Here is a 22,643-nt window from a genome sequence, read left to right as displayed (position 1 = left end):
AACCTGAGTTTGCAGTAAAAAGGGATCATATTCAAAGGCCCTTCATTACACTGTTATTTTATATGTCAGGCTCCCCATGTTCACAATGGGAATAGAACACAGATATTACTGATCATTAAAAACTCTGGGAGGAAATCCTTCAATGAAAGCGTGAACATGTATTCCAAGTGTATGACAAAGAAATGGTCGCACTCTGAGATTCCGAGACTTGCTTGATGTAAACTTTATTGTCACAAGTGTATCAGACAAACACAGGACAAGCAGTTGACACGTTTCACAAGCGATAGCTTGCTTGTTCACAACAGTAATAGCACTCACCAAGCAGGCTATTTAAGGAGTTTGTCCCAATCAGGCTACATCCAAAACTACCTGCTTCAGATGGTGCTACGTGCAAAAACATTTCAGCTGACATGTTTGAAAAAAAAAAAAAAATCACAATGTAAAAAAAAAAAAAATTATATATTATATATATACCGTATATACTCGAGTATAGGCCGACCCGAATATAAGCCGAGGCCCCCAATTTACCCCCAAAAAAACTGGCAAACTTATTGACTCGTGTATAAGCCGAGGGTAAGACATGCCTGTCCATCCCTGTGTGTGTGTCCGTCCATCCCTGTGTGTCCGTCCATCCCTGTGTGTCCGTCCATCCCTGTGTGTCCGTCCATCCCTGTGTGTGTGTGTCTCCATCCATCCATCCATCCCTGTGTGTGTGTGTGTATCCGTGTGTGTGTGTGTGTGTGTGTGTGTGTGTGTGTGTGTGTGTGTGTGTGTGTGTGTGTGTGTGTGTGTCCAGCCTACCTGTGTCCTGAGCCTTTGTCCCGAGCCTCCGTCCCGTGCCGAGCCTCCTTGCCTCCGTGCCTCGCCGCCGTGCCTCGCCGCCGTGCCTCGCCGCCGTGCCTTGCCTCCGGTCCCGTCCCGTCCCGTCCCGTGCCGTGCCGTCCTGTGCCTTGCCTCCGTCCCGTGCCCTCTTCGTTCGTCGGCGGCCATTGTAAAATTCAAAAGCTGCGCCGCCGCCTTCGCCTGTGATAGGCGGAACACTGAATTTCCCAGCAGCCTGTGTTCCGCCTATCACAGACGTCGTATCATCCTCGTCCGTAGTACGAGGATGATACGAAGTCCGTGATAGGCGGAACACAGGCTGCTGGGAAATTCAGTGTTCCGCCTATCACAGGCGAAGGGGGAGCCGGAGGCGCGGCTTTTGAATCAGAATGGCCGCTGTCTGTCTGCTCGACACGCTGATCGAGCGGGCAGACAGCGATGACTCGAGTATAAGCCGAGGGGGGCACTTTCAGCCTCAAAAAAGAGGCTGAAAATCTCGGCTTATACTCGAGTATATACGGTATATAAAAAAACAAACATACATATTAAAACACGGTCAGACGTCAAAAAAAAAAAAAAAAAGTCCATAAAACAAATCATCGTTTTAACCATAGACAAGACAGAAAAAAAAAACTGAAAAAAGCCAATACATGTATGCCTAGGCTCTTGATACCCAAAGTTTTTTTTTTCTGTCTTGTCTATGGTTAAAACGATGATTTGTTTTATGGACATTTTGTTTTACATACATACACACACATACACACACACACACACACACACACACACACACCAAAAACACCTGTTGAATTTGTGTAAAAATACATGTGTTCATGATAGATATACCAGTGTATATGGTAAGAGGGTATATGAAGTGGGATCCTGTCACACTGAGCCACAGATGGTGTTAAAGTTTAAAATAAAATAGATTGAATCAAACCAAAAGCACAAACTTTGACTACTATTCAGACAAAAATATAGATGTTTTTACATGATAATAAATTATCTATAAATCTTAATGAGAACCGTGTGGACAAAGTGGCAGACAGACATATACCGATGTCTGAATATGCAAGAACATGAATAAATCCACATAGGGCAGAAAGATGGAACTAGAAAGGCAAAAAACAAGAACATGTGTATATATCTAGATACATATGTATAAACAAATGAAAGGAACACAAATTAAATCAGAATTGGTGGTTAATTCTGATAATGTGTGATATCACATTCAGAGTTCATTCCGAAAGGTTTTCTGGTTTTAAAATGGAATATCCAAAAAACTCCCTCTTACAGAGGAGTTTGAAGACATCTCCTCCTCTGTTGGGTGCTTGAACTCTCGCCAAGATCTGTATCCCCACAGTGGCACTGATGCTACTGTGATACCGATTAAAATGTCGGCCGACATTTGTTGGCAGATTCTTCTCAATGCTATAGATGTTCTTGAAACCGGTCCCTAAGCCTCCTTGTTGTACGACCAATATACTGCACATTGCGAGACTTGTATGCAACAATGTACATGACGTATCGTGTGTTGCAATTAAAACAACATTTTACCTGATGCATTTTTTCATTGGAGAAAGATTGTACTGTGTCTCCCTTGATAGTAGGTTTGCAACACTGGCATCATGTAACCCAACATCCATAATTGCCCTTAAAGTGTAACCATGTGGTGGACTTGATAGTGGCAGGATCAAAAAGGCTCTGGGAGGAATGAGCCTGTAAGTTACACAGAGAAAATATTTTTCTCGCTGTGTGGAGCAAATCCTTCAATGAAAGCGTGAACATGTATTCCAAGTGTACTAGATTAAATAAACACCATCACCAAAAGAAACTCTTTGTGATAAACACAAAGCGGGATCAGAATAATATAACTTTTTTCGTTATTGTCCAATGCCTGCCATCGCTTCCCTGTATGTTGAATAAACACCCTTTTTGCAAGGACTGTTCAAAGTTAACAAGATTTTCTATTTATGTAACAAACTAACTGCCAGCAATCTGTAAGGAAATATAATTAGTAAAAGTTTGGATATATACTTAGGATGTATTTCCTAACCGTTATACCAAAGTGAACCTGGGAAGCATAAAATTGATCTTTATGTGGACCCACCTGCTGATGTCTCTCGGAATTTCTCACTGGCCTTCTTCTTTCTCCATTTCCAGGGCTTGAAGATCTTGCCTATGGAGGAAAGCCTTCCTTTCCTCTTCAAGGGAGGTGATTGATTGCCTGAGTTTGGTGCATCAGAGTTTGCAATGGAAGCTTTGTCCAACCCATCAACTGTTGAAGAAAAAAAAAGTTAATTGAATACAATATATTTTTCATCCTTTTATTATATACTTACGAAATGAAATTACTAGAGGTCTAAAGTAATCTGCATAGAACATTCTCTACTTTTTAGTGACTGTTCCGACAATGTTTGCTTCTATTATTAGGCTCCATGAACACTGGAGCTCATAAAACGGCCGTGTTTTGAAGTTTGGACGTTTTTTCTAAAAGCCCATAAACTCCACTATGTTATCCTATGTGTCCATGCACACATGGACGTTGTTGGATGTTTATCAGCAGTGGAGTTTATGGGCCATAAAAATCGCGCTCAAGACCAGTACTGGAAACTGTAGACATCGGTAAAAGGTGTTAAACGAGGGATAACGCTGAAAAAAAAAAAGAGCATTAAGCCTCGTCCCCTTATGACATCACCGCCCCATCATGCCCTGGGTGGCGACGTCATAAGGGGGCGGGACCACCGGATGACATCACCCGGTGACCACACCCCATGCCTATATAAAGCATTGCGCACCGCGTACCCGGCATTACAGAGTGAGAACAACGGAGAAGACCAGGCCACCACTAGCAAAAGAGCACACAGAAGATAGTGGAGAGCGCAGATTCCGATGAGCCCCTTGCCCGCAGACCCCGACAACCAACGAAGCACCTGCCCCCCATGTTGAGGGCACACGGCCTGGTACGGTTCGGGGGGGGCTCGCTTATCCCCACCCCCTTTCCTGACTGGCCAGGCTGCATGCATGCTCGGACCCCCACGGCGTTTTTTCAGCAGAGGGTTCCCTTTAAAATCCATACCAGACCGAAGGGGTCTGGTATCGTCCGAGTGGGGGGGGGGGCACGCCAATTTTATTTTTTTCATTTTGGCGGGGTTCCCCTTCATCCTCGGCGCACAAGTCGCACTGTAAGTCGGATCATGATGATCCGAATTCTGGTGCGACTTCTATTCAAATCAATGGGCTCCCATAGGGAACCACTGATTTTGAATAGAGGCCAAGAAACGCTGCTAAAAGTTAGTGCTGCTGAACGTGCACTAATGGCAATGCAAAACACTGATGAAATTACATTTTTCAACGAGCGTTTTCTGCCAGCAATCTGGCATCCAGAAACAGCTTTTTTTGAGCTCCAGTGTGCATGGAGCCTTACACTGTTAACTCTTCCATCTTCTTTGCTGATGTCTGGAACACTTGCATTTGGTTTCACCTGCAGCATCTCTAGTACAGCTAACAGTTAGGCTAGAGTCACACAAATGCATTGAGGCAACACATTAATACACCATACTGAACATGCACTAGTGCGTCGAGGTACTGTGAATAATTACTGACAACCCCATACACTAAGAAAACACACGTGTTACAAAGTACCACAGCACATGGTAACACACTCCCTGTGCTGTGCTGCATTGCTATGAGCTGTACATGTCCATCCCAGTACATTAGTAGGCAATGTAATTGAATAGGAAGCTCTAACGTCATGAATTAATGCAACTCACCGGATCAAACAGGAATCCAGCCTTAGAGTAAATAAAATGGTGCTCTTTGTAAAATCGATTACATCAAGATTTCTTAAACATATTGGATTAAACTTATTGGCATTTTCTTTTTATTGCCATTATTAAGCTTAATTAAAATGTTTTTTTTTTTTGTTTGTTTTTTAAACGTCTGCAAAGCTTGATGACTGAGGTCTATGTACTATTGTGGAAATTTCCATTCAGTTCCTGTTCCACAAATGCAACAGCAATTTGAAGACAATTTCCCAAAGTAGAAGCTTAAAACTTCAGACAACTGAGCGCGAAAGAGCTGTGTACAATGGAAGAGCTCATCTGATCTTTTGTGCTGGCGACAGCTCTAAAATTAGCTTTCTTCTTTCTCAGGGACAATCACCAGTACAAATTGCGAGGGTAGATTAGACAGCAATAAAAACTATTTTTTTTTTTTAAAATGTCTCCCTTCCTCACTTCCCAAAACATACATAAAGTTTTTTTTTATCCTCGCTTGTGATACACCTTCACAAGAGTTGGAAAAAGAAAAAATAATAAAAAGAGAACACCAAATAAATAAAAGAATCTACAAAGTACAAGTAGTAAAGGGGTCTCTACACACAGAAAGCAATAAAAACTTGACACGGAAGTTCTGAGCCCAGCCATAGACAGAGCAAGTTTCCTTCCTGCAACCACGGGTTGCATTAAAGAACAGGTTGCAAAGACAATAAACCTTGGGTTTGTGTTCTTGTCAAGAGAACACTGTGATTATTGGTAGCGGCTACAATAGCCGTTAACAATAATCACATGTAAACACCAACAGACTGATTGTACTTAAGTTGATTGCTCAATTGCTCAGCATTTGATGGAATTTTTGTTGCGACTATACCATGCAGAACAGTGTTTTTCAAAATAACCAAGGCACCTCAAAAAAAAAAATCTTTATTTTGTAGAAAACACAATGAACAGCAATGACTACAGAACAGAGAAAGATTACAACTAAAATTTCTGAAGGTAAAAACAATTAGTAGGAAGTGTACAGGCCCTTGCTTTGAATGACTTTAGCACATTGACATCCACAGAACATCACTATTCTCTCACACTGCTCTGATGTGATTTTTGGATTGGATGAAAATGGACAGGCAGATCTGTTTTCATCCGATCCCCCATAGAGGAGAGCGGAGCTCTGACAGGTATATCCCTGCACAGTAAGCAGAGACGGACTTGTCACCCGCTGGCTCAGCGGGGATCAACGGAGCGATCCCTGCTGAGCAGGAAGCAACATTCTCCTCAGCAAAACGGACATGTGTGTGTGAAAGGGGCCTTACCCATTTTGCTTTGTGACAGGGGGCATTGTCATACATGAAAATTGCTGGCTGATTGGGTGATGAACGCAGGGAAGGAACCACATGTTGTCAAAGAAGGTTCTGATAAACATTTGCATTGACTTGGCCATGTACCTGTATAAGAGGCCCAACTCTTGCTGCAGAGAACATTCTCCAAACCATGACTCACCCCCCTCCACCTTTCATTGATTTCTTTATAGACTTTGGGAGTTTAGTCTTTGCCTAGTTTGACGTCGAACACTAAAAATAGTGCCTGCAAAGCGCCTCTCCTGTCACTCCAGTTTGAGAGCCTGAGTGCTTTCACACTGGAGCGGTGCGCTTGCAGGACGCTAGAAAAAGTCCTGCAAGCAGCATCTTTGGTGTGGTGTCGGGTGCTCCTAAAACACCTGCCCATTGAAATGAATGGGCAGCGCTGCCGAAGCGACGGCAAAGCGCTTCAGCAGAAGCACTACACGAGCGTTATTAATCCCTTCTTCGGCCCCTAGCAGGATGTTAAATGCGTCCCGCTAGCAGCTGAAAAGTGCCGTTAAATAGACAGTAAAGCACTGCTAAAACTAGCGGCACTTTACCGCCGACACTCTCACTGCCCCAGTGGGAAAGTAGCCTTAAGTGAACTTTGTAACAGTTCTCCCCTGTCCACACAACATTCTCCTCAGCAAAGGCTAGTCTAGCCTTTTGAGTCTTTCTGCTAATGAGAGTTTGGTCACTGCAGAGTGGGCTTTCAGTCCAAATTCTCTTAAACGGCGAGATGCTGTATGACGGGGGGGAAGGTCCTTACTCTGTTCAGCACTGAACTGGTGAGCAATCGCAGTTGCAGCTTTGAACCGATTGCCCATTGAGATTCTCCATATTATCTTGTCCTTCCTTGCATTTGTCTTTCATGGATGACCTGCCTTCTTGGGGGACTTGGGAGTTTGTGACGTTGTAAAGATGTTATATCCTAGAAAATCACAGATTTGGAAGGACAAACTTCTCTTGCTATGGCTAAAAGGATCCTCCGTTTGGCCTATAATCTGGACAGCCTGCTGCCAGAGGGTTTCAGCCACTTTAGGCAGCTCCCTATCTTGCAAAGTCAGTAAAAACTAGAAAGTTAGGCTGCCAGTTAAATAGGGTTTGTCAAATAATTAAAGAAATTAGCACAAGGTGCCAGATTAACACCAATAACTGGGAGGTATCTGAAAGCGTTTTCTAATTTTGAGTAATGTTCTTTTTCAAATCTCATTGAATTTTTTTTAATCTTTGCTTCAAAATATATGTAGCTCATGAAATATCCTTAACAAAACTGCTCTTTTACTCCTGTTTAGATAATTTCAAATAGGACTAAGCAGTGACCTTGAAATTTAGGAAATTGTAGGTTGTTCTCCAATTTTAATCTCCAGTGCACATGGTTCGAATCTCTCAGCCAGTTCAAACTGTCTAAGGCCGGCTTAACCCACTCTGCAATTTAAAAAATGTTTTGGCTGAAGTTAAGCCTTTATAAAATATAAATCTTGCAATATAATTTTATTGTACAACTAATACAGCTAAAGCAACTTTGTCACTTCACAGAAAACAAACAGAAAGAACAGGCCCTCAAAGACCGGTAATACGAAGGCCGTTTTCAGACTGGGGCGGTGGGTCCATTAGCGGTAAAGCGTCACAAGTTTTAGGGGAGCTTTAACAACATTTTACGGTGCTTTTGGGCCACTAACAGGGCGCTTTTAACCCACGCTAGCGGCCAAAGGGTTAAAACCGCCCATGTTCAGCACTTTGCAGGCGCTTCGGAAGCACTGCCCATTCATTCAAATGGGCAGCGGAGGTGTAGAAGTGCTGTATACAGCGCTCCCAAACCACCTCAAAGATGCTGCCTGCAGGACTTTTTTTTTCCCCCATCCCGCAAGCACACCGCCCCAGTGTGAAAGCATTTGGGCCTACACACTGGGGAGGCACGAGAGGCAGTTTTTGGGTGCTATACAGGCGATATTTTTAGCGCTAAAACGCCTGAAAACTGCACCAGTGTGAAAGGGGTCTTACCTTTCAAGTTCCGGCACCTATGCCTCTACAGGACACAATAAGAAACAACGACTTCTGGAGGTGTCGAATACTGAGACATTTTGAGGCTGCACCAACTGAAGATAGCATGGCATCCACCGGAGAGGTAAGTATTGAAAGTATTCTATTGTAGGAGCAACACTTTCAAATTATTTTTTGGCAAGCGACAGATAAAAATGTGTGCACTATGTTGTACTATTGCGTGCTATAAGACTACAAAATGTACTAAGCAGATCACTCACACCTATACAAACTTTCTAAACGTGTATCATTGTGCAAAATAGTTTTCAAAAGTGGTGCCCGCACTCCCAACTGCTAGAGTTGCTTTAAGGCCTGGGGCTTAAAAAAAAAAAAAAAAAAAAGTCTGTAAAAGCACCTTTATGCAAGTCTGTGGGGGTTATTTACGAAAGGCAAATCCACTTTGCACTGAAATTGCACTTGGAAGTACAGTCACTGTAAATCTGAGGGGTATATCTGAAATGAGGGGAGGCTCTGCTGATTTCATCATCCAATCATGTGCAAGCCAAAATGCTGTTTTTTATTTTCCTTGAATGCCCCCCTTAGATCTACAGCAACTGCACTTCCAAGTGCACGTGCATTGCACTTGTAGTGCAAAGTTGTCTTTAGAAAATAACTGCCCCGTGTGTACATGTACATATAGGCATTTACAGGTGTATTAGAAGAGGAGCATTTACAGGCTGAAAAAACCCCTACCAAAGGCGCATTCAGGAGAGGAGCTGAAGAGCAGAAAAAACGCTCCTAAACGTTAGATGGGCCTAGTGCTTGAATGTTAATGCATTCCAATGACCACAATAAATTATTTCATTGGCCATGTTCTGGCCAATTAAATCCCTTAATGCTCAAACTCCTGATGTGCCTAAATGCGTGTGCAATACACCGTTTTTACCGTATTTTAAAGCAGCTGATTGCCTGTCAGTCATAGAGGCTAAACAGATGTGCGCATGAGACCTAAAAGGGTTTGATTTTTAGGAGTCACCTGGTGCTAATGTTTAACCCCAACCTATGATCACTGGAGAATATTCTGTAACAGACTATTCCATTCGGGCTATATTTGGTATAACAGTCAACTATTTGATGAGGTGGGAAATAACTTTATCAAGCCCATATTCTTGTACATTTTTCAAATTTGTAAACAAAATGTTTCTTCTATTATAGATAACTACAATGAAAGGAATGTTGGTTTTACTAGCCTACTAAGGTAAAATGTGACTTGATGCCAATAATAAAACAGGACAAGTTGAAAAGTATTCATTCCAGCAGAGTTGGCATCCACATTAACAACCAGCAAAAAAGAGCAGGTGCTGGTGAATTAAAGTGGTATTAAACCAAAAATGTAATATATTGCAGCTTACCAATCATTAGATGTGGTGGTTGCATTGGTTTTCTTATTTTAGGCTTTTACCCCTCTGTTTTCACCTGGTGATCTGCCCAAACTCTAGACAGCAGCACTCTAGCAGCAGCAGTGTCAGTCCGGGGGAAAGGAGTGTCAGCTGTACTAGTAGATTTTAATTATACTAACAAATCAAATCCAAACTCAAGCTTACACCTTTTAAGCAGTTACAGCAAAAGTTTTGCACCTTTTGGGATAAAGGTTTCACATAAATAAATGGTAAGTGGTAAATGGTTTGTCTTAAACCTCTAATCTGCATCACAGCTTGTTCTGTTGAAAAAGAACAGACTTACTGGCAGATCACCAGGGGAAAATAAAGGAAAGAATGGTCCCAAAGTTGTGTCAAAAGTGTCCAATCTGTCCGTCGAAATACCGCAAAAAAAAAAAATATATAAAATAATCGCAGATCACCGCCATTACTAGTACGAAAAAAATAATAATAAAAATGCCATAAATCTTTCCCTTAGTTTGTAGACACTATAACTTTTGTGAAAGCCAATCAATATATGCTTATTGCTAATTTTTTTTACCAAAAATATGTAGAAGAATATATATTGGCCTAAACTGATGGATGAAGAAGTTTGTTTTTTAACCACTTGCTTACTGGGCACTTAAACCCCCCTCAGTCCCAGACCAATTTTCAGCTTTCAGCGCTGATGCACTTTGAATGACAATTGCGCGGGCATACAACACTGTACCCAAATGAAATTTTTATCATTTTTTTTCCCACAAATAGAGCTTTCTTTTGGTGGTATTTAGTTACAGCTCGGAGTTTTATTTTTTGCTAAACAAACAAAAAAAAAGATGCAAAAAAAAAAAAAAATCATGTTTTAATAGTTTGTTATAAAATTTTGCAAACGGGTCATTTTTCTCCTTCATTGAAGTGCGCTGATTAGGCGGCACTGATAGGCTGCATTGGTGGGCACTGATGGGCTGCACTGGTGGGCACTGATAGGCATAGTTAAGGCGGCACTAATAGGCACAGATAAGGCGGCACCGATGGGCACAGATAAAGCGGCACTGATGGGCAAAGATGGGCACAGATAAGATGGCACGGATGGGTGGCACGGATGGGCACTGATAGGTGGCTCTGATAGGTGGCACTGCTGGGCACTGATGGGCGGCACTGCTGGGCACGGATATGTGGCACTGGGGTGCAGCACCTTTGAGGCAGATTGTGGGCACTGCTGGGTGGCACTGTGGGCACTGCTGGGTGGCACTGATGGGGGGCACATACTTTTAATAAGGGTGGCACTGCAGGGGGCAGGTGGGCATTGGCAGGGGGCAGGTGGGCGCTTGCATTGCTGGCCGTGATCGGGACTGATGTCCCGATCACGGCCGCTGGTGATCGGCTTTTTTTTTTCTCCTCGCGCTGTCAGCGCGAGGAGGAATAATAGCCGATTACCGGCTCCGTTATATCACATGATCAGCTATCATTGGCTGACAGCTGATCACGTGATAAGGGGTCGGGATCGACCCCTTGCGCCGATCACAGAGCGCGCCGCGCGCGCGCCCCTCAGGGGGCACGCAGGCCGCTCATACACGGGACTACGTCTATTGACGTCGTCCCGGAAAAGGAGATCCGCGCTGTAGCCGTCGTTTGGCTATAGCGCGGATCTCAAGTGGTTAAAAACATTTTGGGGGATATTTATTATAGCAAAAAGTTTAAAAAATATTTTTTTTTTCCAAAATTGTTGCTCTTTTTTTGTGTAGTGCAAAAAAGAAAAAACCGCAGAGGTGGTCACATAGCACCAAAAAAAGGCTCTATTTGTGGGGAAAAAAAGGATGCAAATCTTGTTTGGGTGTTGCATGACCACGCAATTACCAGTTAAAATGACGCAGTGCCAAACTGTAAAAAGTGCTCTGGTCAGGAAGGGGATAAAACCTTCCAGGGCTGAAGTGGTTAAAGAAGACAGGAGTTCACTACCTATCTTTTGAATGAGGCCCAGAATATTGTGGGAAGGAGGAGAATGAGATTTTCCATGCTTGCCACCATGTCTTTTGTAGTCCATTAAAGGAATTTTCCATTTTCAAAAAAAAAAATAAAGTTGAACAAAGGCAGATATGGTTGACATCCTGTATGTGTAACTATGGCTTCCTCCATAGATACAACACAGAAAACATTGTAGTCACAATGGAACAGTACAGGCAGGTGCAGAATCACCAGCTTGAAAAAGGAAAGGAAATTGCAGGCACAACAGGTAAAGACTGGTAAATTGCAATCAATTCAATTTTTTGCTTTGGGCTTGGGTGAGCTGTAAGTCTGAACTGTGAATACAGTATTCATTTCTGCCATGATGTGGAAACTCATGTAAACCAGACCTCCACAAACAGTGTTTATTTAAAGTGACAGTAAATCTCAGCCATGAAATATGAACAAAGCATATCCCTCTATAGTGTTTACTTGTTTCAGTTAAGAGCACCAATTGTCATTTCTGTTTGCTGCTTTGTCCTATTGCCATTAGTATGAATCACTTCTGAAAAGTTTTCCCAACGCCAAGAGAAAATGGCGACAGGGAAAGGATATCCAGCTAATTGACAGTCTCAGCTCTGTTCCTGTGTGCTGTGAAAGGGGGGGGGGGGGGTGTCCCTTCCCTCCAATCATCTCTCAGAGCTCTCTTCCCTGAGCTCTGTAAAGTGTAATTTCAGTTCTCTGCCCTGTTTTTTTTTTTCTGACTGCTTCAGACAAGCTTTGTAAATTCTGGACTGATGTAGAGAAGAGAAGACAGATAAACAGGTACATAATGTATATAGGGGGGGATTAGTTTCATCTCTGTATCACCTGAGGCCTGTCACTGCACTGGGTATATGGAAGGGTTAACAACCACTTTAGGCTCCATGCACACTAGCAATTATTTTAAGCTAAAAAAAATGCTGGAATTATATTTTTTTTCTGCTTCTAGACTCAAACTCAAAAAATGATAATAGCCTAAAGTGGTGTGCATGGACACATAGGATAACACTATTTAGCTTCTAGGAGTCTGAAAAAACACTAGTGTGCATGGAGCCTTAAACAGACAGTGGCACCTTGCTTATTCAGAGCCCCCAACCACCTTACCAATGCTCCCTCACAGTTCGTACTAAAATTCCCAATGTAGGTTGGTGTTGAACATCATTCCCTGTCATATGACAGTGCTCAGGACTAAAGACTGGATGCTTGACCTGATCAATGTCACATGGGAGGAAGTCATGTGCTCTCATATACTCGGACAAACTGGGTATCAAAACCAGAGAAAGGTTTGATGGGGGAATCGCTGGCATGGTATCAAATGCAGTAACTAAATGTGACTTGATCATATATGGATCTTGGTACAGTGCAGAAAATCTAAATGGCTGCTGTGGTTTACTGCACTTTTCCTACACCCCCCCCCCCCACGTGCGGGGGGGGGGGGGGGAGGGTGGAGGAAAAGTGCAGTAAACCACAATCACCCAGTACTAAGACTACCTAGCCAATCAGGGCTTCCTGATTGACCAGGAGGTGAATATTAATTTGCTATTGTCACACAAGTGGGTGGGCTCAGAGCTCCCCGAGTTCACCCTTTTTTGAAACCATTTAGAGCCTCAGGCTCTAATCATGTGTGCTTCAAAAAAACAAAAAAAAAAACCCACTGGAATCAATGCGTACGGCGGCTGCATGTAGATTAGGGGGGCGGAGGGTGCCCTGCATGACCAGGCTGCCACTGGCTCCTACCAATAATCACTGTGTTGTCCCGGCTTTCCCCACCTCTCTTCCAGGAGAACACAATAACCCCCACGGGAGGTATTCCCCCCAACAATGACTGTGGTGGCTGCAGGATAAGATTCAAGTGTGACTACACTCGATATGCAGAATCCAATTCTTTCTCATTGTCCAATTAAATTTGTATGCTCAGTCACCCTACACACAAAAAATTGGGTAAGCTGTATTCAGGTGATTTTTTTGACTCCATAGATTCCAGTGGGGGCACCTGCTCTCCTGCTCTCACCCAGCCCAGGACAAAAACTCCCGATGCACCTGTAAAACAACTATAAAAAAATAAATAAAAAAAACCAAACACTTTAAAAGTCCTCAGGAATACACACTGATCAGGTGTGTGGCTGGGTCTTTCACCACTTGTCTACCAAGGAACATTTATAAATATCATTGTAGACAAGTGGTTAAAGAGGAAGTAAACCCTTCCAAACAACTTGGACCTATAGGTAAGCCTAGATTAAGGCTTACCTGTAGGTCCAAGCAATATCTCCTAAACCTATATGGTTTAGGAGATATTTGCCCGAAAATGGGCACCGCTGTCTACGGCGCATGCGCCGTAGACAGCAGCGCGCATGCGCACTAAATGCGGCAAATCCAAGAATGGATTTGCCAAATTTGTCGACTCCCGTGCGCATGCGCGGGAGTGACGTCATCGCGGCCTCGCCGTATGACAGCGGCGGAGCTGCGAGGCGCGACTCCCGTGCGCATGCGCGGGAGTGACGTCATCGCGGCTTCGCCGCTGTCATTGGTCGGAGCTGCGAGACGCCACCAGCAAGATGGACGCGGCGGACTACAGGGATCAGCGGCGACTTCGCTGGCTCCTGTGTCAGGTAAGTGACACATAATGAGCTACTATGCGATGCATAGTAGTCCATTATGCTTTGCCTTTGCAGGGAAAAAAAGAGGAAGTAAACCCATCAGGGTTTACTTCCTCTTTAAATCAAGCTGTTACTGCAGCTGTGAGGTTGATACCTGCTTTAAGAGCCAGCGAAGGGCTTTATGATAAAAGTGACTGGGCGACTATAGAGCCACCCAATCACTTTTACAGGGCTCTCAATTGAGCACCCCTCCCGCTGTTGGCACGGCCATGGTAGTTCTAGGGCTCTCCTGTTCCACCAAGGACCATAGAAAATTACTTCCCCAGGTAAAGCAAGAGGAACTCCAAGAACCTTCATTTACCATTCCCCCCTGTGACTAATAACCCCCAGAAGCAATGTGTATCATGTTGCTTCCATTGTCACAGCTGTCATTCCTGGACTAGTGTAGCAAAGGATGAAGCTATTCCAGCATGATCTGTAATATGATAGCCGCATTGCAGGGCAAGGGAGACATTGGGGGTCTAATAGAGGAGCATTAAGAGGACCAGCCACCTGAACATTTTAACAGTGCAAAAAAATGTAACATCAATTGCACCATACATGTGAGGTATCACTGTGAACATCAGCGTGAGAGCAATAATTCTAAGGCCATAATTCAGATTTAACTCTAAAATGATGACCCGGAAAGGCTTTTAAAGCGTTGCCTATGGAGATTTTTTGTTTTTTTTTGTTTAACTACCATAGTTTTTAGCGATTCCACAGGCATGCACAATTTTAACATTTGACATGTTTGGTATCCATTTACTCAGTGCAACCCAATCTTTTCTATTTTACAAAAAACTGGGTATAAATAAATAAATTTAAGCCAATTTTTTCCTTGCCATTTGATAAATAACTGTGCAAATATTGTGCAACAACTACCGCCATTTTATTCTCCAGGGTCTCGGTTTTCAGAAAATATATACTTTGGGGGGGGGGAGGGTACAGCAATATATAAAAAATGCAGATTTTAACGTGTCCCAAAAATGAAAAATTGCCCTAATAGACAAGTGGTTTAGAAAAATGGTGCCACGTCCAAGGTAAGCTCACTCTTACATAGTTACATAGTAGGTGAGGTTGAAAAAAGACACAAATCCATCAAGTCCAACCTATGTTTGTTAATTGTATGTTAGCATTGCATTGTATATCCCTGTATGTTGCAGTCGTTTAGGTGCCTAATAGTTTTTTGAAATGATCTATGCTTCCTGCTGAAACCACTGCCTGTGGAAGAGAATTCCACATCCTTAAAGCTCTTATCGTAAAGAACCCTTTAAAGTTAAACTGCTTTTCTTCTAATTTTAGTGAATGGCCGTGTGTCTTTTTATGTTCCCTTGTGCGGAAGTTTTATCCCTATTGAGGGGTCACCAGTATGGTATTTGTACATTGAAATCAGATCCCCTCTCAAACGTCTCTTCTCCAGAGAGAATAAGTTCAGTGCTCTTAATCTTTACTCATAACTAAGGTCCTCCAGTCAGTCCCTTAATTAGCTATGTTGCCCTTCTCTGGACCCTCTCCAGTTCCAGTCTATCCTTCCTGAGGACTGAAGCCCAGAACTGGACAGAATACTCCAGGTCCGGCTGGACCAGAGTCGTTTTATCTCTGGAGTTGATCCCCTGTTTAATGCATGTCAACATTCTGTTGGCTTTGCTTGCATCAGCTTGGCATTGCATGTCATTACTGAGCCTATCATCTACTAGGATCCCCAGGTCCTTTTCCACCCTAGATACCCCCAGAGCTTCTCCCCCCCAGTGAGTAGATTGCATTAATATTTTTATACATTTTATTTATTGCTTTTTATGCCCACCACACTTTGCAGAGGTGCCTTGTTGCAGTAGTTTGGCTTCACATATACATATTTGCATTATATTTTGAATCCAGGTAGCTGGAGAATTTTTGTAAATTGCACTATGGACAGACAGGCTGGGGTACAAGGTATGTCTATAGTGTTATAGTGTACGCACTCCACCTATCCCATCACAGACTAAACCTTTGTGAATGAAAACATAATAAATATTAAATACAGTAATTAAATGTGTATGCATGACATTTTGATAGAAATGATATGCCACACAAAACTGCAGCTAGAACTAGGTGTGTTAACATTGTCTGTTTTTTGTATAAAACTGTTAAATCATACAAAATTGTAATGAATTCTGAAATCTAGTCGTGTGTATCGTTCCTGTGTGAGACACAAAATGAAAAGTTCAGTGGAGCACAAGTATGTGCCCGTCACAGGGGACACAATACAGCTGCAAAAACAGTTCTTAAAAGCTCGAGCCAATTTTCAGACCAAAACAAGAATCAAAATGAAAGCCTCCTTGGTAACTATCCCCCCAGGGGGAATGTAATGATAAAGAGAAACTTAGAGTTAAAACAAAAGCAGAAGTGGTACCAACCCCCCCCCCCCCCAAAAAAAACAGAAACACAAGTCTAAAATGTGTTCATTAAGAACCTTAAAGGGAACATGCTGCCACATTTTACACGTGTATAGGTTAGTCCCAGCTCCTGCTGTCGGTGTACATATGTTTTGATTTTTTTTTATACATCCTCTTTAGACCTTGGAAAAGGAAACAAACTACACAGTGGTTACCGTCTCTGGACTTGCCCCTAATGTCTCCCTATTGGTTAGTGAGGCCACCTATCACAGTGATGGGCCAACAGCAAGACACGAGAGGCAGCACAGCCTGTCAAACTGCACCCCACGCACATGTCCAGCCCCATATACCCTGTTTCCCCGAAAATAAGACCTATCGTGATTGTCGGTGATGGCTGCAATATAAGCCCTACCTCCCAAATAAGCTCTACCCTGTTTCCCTTAAAATACAAGAACTTTAACTAGGGCTTATTTGGGGGGGTAGGGCTTATATTGCAGCCATCACCGACAATCACGCTAGGGCTTATTTTTGGGGAAACAGGGTAGCTGTATTGGGACAGTTTGGGTGAGTGGCCGATGGGCAGCAAAGCCGTGGGTCAGTGCCCGTCTTTACTACCACACATCTACCCGTCTGTAAGAGTACCAAGAGTGTTGGTTCCCTGCTCTGTTGGACTGTTGTTGATCCAATCAAGTGGAACACATCTGTACCTGATTGAGTTTTGAATACATTTAAGCAGTTTTAGTGCCGGTTCATACTTGTGCGATGCGAGAACCTTGCGAATCAACTGTGGGTCCCCGCATCACACCCGACGCGTACGCCACTTCACACTGCAATATACGAACTGCTGGGGAGTGTCATTACGATAACTACGTCACCATTTTAGCTTGCATATCGCAAACTGACAGTTCGGACATGAATCGGATCGCATATGTGTGAACACACATGCAATCCAATTCTGGTCCGAACAGAAAAAAGGGTACTGTGCGTGTTTGGACCAAATGTGGTGCGATATCAGCCATACTAACTGTATGGCTGACATTGCACCGTACAGACATCGCATGTAATGTGAACAGCAGTGGCGCTGTGAATTACATGCAATGTCTGGCATCGCACTAGCGTGAATCAGCACTTTAACCCGGAACAAAAAATGAATTACATTGCTACTTAATCATTAGAAGTGGTGGCTGCATCAGTTTTCTTTTTATTGGCTCTTCCCCCGGTGATCTGGGCAGTAACACACGTCCTGTATTAGACAACTCACAGGAGGCACAGCAGACAGCAGCATTGTTAAGCCTAATGTCAGGGGGCATCAGCCAGTTCAATAAAAAACAGCCAACATTCAGCCTGTGTACACCAGCTGGTCGAACAGAAGCCATTCTTCTGTCAATGGGGATGACCAAAAGGGGTCTGCCGACTGGCTCAGGATAAGTGCTCTTTGCCAATGGCCAAGAGCCAGTTTACACCACAAAAATGCACTCCGGATACGTTCTGGATCAGTTTTTACTTACAGTTTACACCACGCGCACTTCCAGCGCAGCACACTTTTTTTCTGCACCTGAAACTGACTGGGAACTGACTGCACTGGTGTGAACTAGATACATGGAAAACACTGTGCATGTGTGAATGCATTTTTAGTGCAGAAAAAAAGCACAAGGAACTGCATCTGGTGTGATCTAGCACTGTAAGCGCTGACTGGAGTGTTCTGGCAGGGGAGGATAGCACAGCAGGGGAGATTGCTGTACTAACATCGTATTGTCAGTACAGCGGCTCCTCCAGCGCTGTCAGTTGCAGGGTTGAACGAAAGAAAAACGAATAGTGTGTACTAGGCATTAGTTTGGGGAGGGGGGGGGGGTACATTTATTAGTAGATTTAATTACACATACAAACTGAAGCTCAACTACGGCTTTCACGTTATAATCAGTTACAGCAAACAGTTTGTTTCTTTTGGGCTAAAGGTTTTACATGAATAAATAAAAGCTGGTTATTGTAAGCACCCCTGCCAGTGTTAAATGATTTGTCATGGGTTTAATACTGCATTAAGTATCTGAAGAGAACAGAAATGTGTTATTTGTATGACTGGATGATTGAAGCAAGGATTCATACAAGTAAAGATTCTCAACTTTTTAGTGAATCAGCCTCATATCGCTAAAAATGAAGACTGCTGGATAGCATTTCATCTTCTTTTATTACACATCAGAGAACAGTAGCACCCACAATCATCAATTTTGTGTTGGGAGCTAAAGTTGGATGGACTGATTGTAAATGTATACCTATAGTATAGGACATTATGTGATTGTAGTCAAAGTTGCAAATTACAAATGGCTGGCAGACTGGAACAGCAAAATGAAATGTTCAGAGTCAGCATAATTTTAACTGGCCAGATTAATTTTTTTTTTAAATGTGCGATACTACAGCCCTTACTGACCTGCAGCCTCCTGGGATGAGTAAAAAAAATGTGCGATACTACAGCCCTTACTGACCTGCAGCCTCCTGGGATGAGTAAAAAAAATGTGCCTTTTTATTGGAATTTTCCTTTATATTGGCTTTTTAAAATAACAAATGCAGCAATCTAAAGGTTGGATAAAAAGTTTAGTACATTCTGTATAGAGATATACACATCTGACCAAAAAGAGGGGAAGGCGGCACGAGGGACAGAGGGACTTGGTTTCAAAAAGGGACAGTCCCCCCAAATGTGAGATGGCTGGGAGCTATGATGTTATCCATCTCTGTATAACTAGCTAATGTATTAAAGATCTCATCAATATTCCCCCCCCCCCCCCCCACCAAAAACAAAATGGCTGAAACATAAAAGAATAAACTATCATCCATTCCAAACAGCATAAAAATATTGATCATATATGAAAATGCTGTTTGTATTTGCTTGAGTTAATGTCATCCAAATTGTGTGATAAAAGTAACAGAGGCCTAAAGAAATCTGACACACAGGAAAGAAATAATTTACTCATAATGAATTTTGATACTTGCTTTAAAAAAGAAAAAAGTATTTTAAATATAGAAACATGAAAGGCAAAGGTTTCAACTGTAACTTCACTGTAAAGTGTGAAGTCGCATCGTGAGGAAGTGAAGAAATGTGAAGAGGAGTAGTGTGACTATATGGGGATAAGTGCATCTTGCAATTAATAATAAATCTTCAAGACTTAAGCCTGGTACACACTAGTAGTTTTTGTTTGTTCAACCCAGAGGTCTGAACGAAAAAACCTGCCCACTCAGGAGGAGCCGCTGTATTAACTATGTGATGTTAGTACGGAAATGTCCCCCCCTGTTCTGGCAGGGGGATGCCCCCCCATGCTCTCTGCCATTGGCTGAGAGCACTGATTGGCAGACCTTTTTCAGTTATGCCTCTTCAACAGAAGTCTGCCAAATGCAACAACTCCAGTACACACAGAATAAATGCCACCCGACAAGGGCTGAATGCAGGGCCAGATTAAGAACATCGTGGGCCTGGTGCTGAGGATTTTGGTGGGGCCTTTTATAAATAATAAATAAATAAAAATGCAAACTATTTTTTGTTATAACAAATTAAAGAGAGAGAGGGAGGATGAGAGAGAAAGAGAGAGAAAGGGGATGAACGAGGTGTGAGGGGTAAGGGAGGGAGGATGAGAGAGTAAGGGGGGGATGGGAGAGATAGGATGCACATGAGCATGTGTGGGAATGACATCAACGCAGCCTGGCCAAGGCAAGTCACCGAAGGCACAGAACCCAGAAGGAAGTCTGGGTGAAGATGGAAGTGCCCGGGCCCTGACGGATTGATCACAGCACAGCACTGGAGGGCTCAGTCTGACAATTTACGTGTGCCCTAATGTGCTGATATGCTGTGCATACTTGTACATTATGGCATAACCTACCCCAGGGCCTCCAAATAATTAAATGTTAGAAACGTTTACTACCACTTTAATATCACAGGAGCCTCTCATGGGGCCCCCTACTGACCCTGTGGCCCTTGGGCAGTGCCTAAGTGCATAGTTGTCAACATTTCAAAAATATTTTGAGGGACGCTTTTTTTACAAGTGCTATATTTAGAGTAGCTGACATCCCCCATGTTCCTCTATACATCACAATAGTAATTACAAAATTAAATAAGTACTAATAATGGGGCAGAACAAATATGAGGACTGTGAGATTTCCTTTAGTTGAACTGACAAAAGTGCCCATTCTAGAGCTGGTAACATCGAGGATATTAAGTATAATTTTAAAGAACAGTTTTGGGGGGTAAGAGGCATAGGGGAGGAGTATGGATGGTATAAAAGTGGGAAGTATGTGCAGGTGAGGGAGAGGAATGTGGAGGGTATGACAGTGAGAAGTATGTACAGGAGAGGAGTGTGGAGGTTATGACGGTGGGCACTATGTACAGGAGAGAAGTGTATGACAGTGGGCACTATGTACAGGATAGGAGTGTGTAGGATATGACAGCAGGCGTTATGTACAGGAGACAAGTGTGGAGGGTATGACAGTGAGCAGTATGTACAGGAGAGAAGTGTGGAGAAAATGACAGTGGGCACTATGTATAGGAGAGAAGTGTGGAGAGTATGACAGTGGGCACTATGTATAGGAGAGGAGGATGAAGTAATCTGGGAAGGAAAAATGTAAAGGTTTGTGGAAGGATGTTTAGAGACTGCGTAGTGGTTAAGCGGTCCATACATGGGTTGAAATTACACCAATTAAGCAGAGACCAGCCATAGTCGATCTATGTATGGGCTAGTTGGTTTTACACAAGTCAACCTATTAACCGACTTGAGTACAACCAGCCTGTCAGGTTTTCCCCAAAACAATCAGTGCTGCCAGCTATAGTTAGCAACACTAATCATTGTATTGACTGGCAGAACACAATAACACGGCGGGAGTGATTGCCCCATTCACAGGTCAGCAGGTGAGAGGGTGTGTGGGGACAGGCTGGGGAGAGATACTAGTCAGTCCCTGGGTAGGCACTGGTTAGTATCAGAGTCAGATACACACAGGTTACATATGCCACGATCGTTAGAGCGAGAGCAATAATTCTAGCACTAGACCTCCTTTGTAACTCTAAACATGTAATCTGTAAAAAAAATGTAAAGCATCGCTTAGTACACAACAAAAAATCGTGCTAACTTTAGTGGTTTTTTTTTTTTATGAATGAAACAGTTTCTTTCAAAAAAAAAAAAAAAAGTTTGAAAAATTGCTGAGCAAATATCGTGTGACATAAAAAGTTGCAAAGGCCACCCTTTTATTCCATAGGGTGTCTGCTAAAACAATATATAATGCTTGAGGGTTCCGAGTCATTTTCTAGCATAAAAAAAAATTATGATTTTTACATGTAGGAGAGAAGTCTCAGAATGGGCCTGGGTGGCAAGGGGTTAATTATCATAAGTAATATACAAATAATTATTATAAGCTCTGTGAGTTCATCCTCTGAGTCTGCTGCAGAGTGTTCCAGCTTGTATTTATACTGCCGTTCTGTATGTAGCTTCTGACAGGCTGTGCAAGCAGCCCTGTGCCTCCGGAACCATAGATGATAGCAGCCCCATATTTTAACCAGTGCTGGGGTGGGTCTTTAGCTACCTACCCCCCAAATGTGGGGTCTCTGCAACTCTTGATCGCCGAGCTACAATCCTCGAAGTCGATCTTTTTTTTTTTTTTGATTTTTTTTTTTTTGGGGGCAAATGGGCCTATCTTGAGAAAGGGGCCTGGAGCTGCAGCTCCAATAGCCCCTATGTTAATCCGGCCCTGGCCGAATGTTGGGTGGCATTTAGTCCGTGTGTATTGGAGCCTGAATCCCCTGTGACTTGAGCTCTCCATCCCTAATTTCCTCCCCCCTCCTCCCCGGAGTGCTTTCTATTGGCTAAACAAATGCCTGAAGTTGTAAAACGTTTTGTAATACACTTGTAATACACTTGTAATACGCTTCCTAAAACACTCAAAAACTCTCAAATAAAAACACCTAAAATTCGCCCAGCGCAGACGTGAAGGGAGCCTAAGAAGAAGTGGTAGTGCCCAGGACAATTGAACAATACCTGATTGTGAGAACAAAGGGGAGAGAAGGAAGCGCCACCTAAGTGTAGTAATACAAGTGGATTTTATTCACTCTCCTCACCCCTAAGCAAAAACAAGCTGTTAAGACACTTCTTCAGGTAAACACACGTTTTCCCTGACTGGCATAGAAAGCACATGCCATTTTAAGCCTTCTGTAGTAGATCCTCCCCACAATCACATGTAGTATCCTTCATGTATGCCCCATATTCTAAACAAGAAAAGAAAACGAATGGACCATGTCTAAAATGGGAAGAAAATTTAAATCTCTCTTTTACAGAAGAGG

The 22,643-nt window shown here is 42.9% G+C and overlaps 1 protein-coding gene across 5 annotated transcripts in view; it reads right to left on the bottom strand.

Annotated features, from left to right (window-relative positions):
• Positions 1-22,643, bottom strand: part of PHACTR2 (phosphatase and actin regulator 2) — a 323,856-nt gene that overhangs the window by 94,894 nt on the left and 206,319 nt on the right. For all 5 annotated transcript variants that reach the window (XM_077486715.1, XM_077486717.1, XM_077486716.1 and 2 more), the window contains exon 2: positions 2,930-3,097. In XM_077486715.1, coding sequence (XP_077342841.1) covers positions 2,930-3,097 — 168 coding nt within the window. The remainder of the gene's footprint in view (positions 1-2,929; positions 3,098-22,643) is intronic.

This window comes from Lithobates pipiens, unplaced genomic scaffold (genome assembly GCF_037356315.1).
Source record: "Lithobates pipiens isolate NorthernLeopardFrog02 unplaced genomic scaffold, aLitPip1_a1.2 Scaffold_18, whole genome shotgun sequence".
NCBI classification, from domain to species: Eukaryota; Metazoa; Chordata; class Amphibia; order Anura; family Ranidae; genus Lithobates; species Lithobates pipiens.
The sequence above is the reverse complement of the archived record's forward strand: the minus strand, read 5'-3'. Positions and strand labels throughout refer to the sequence as shown.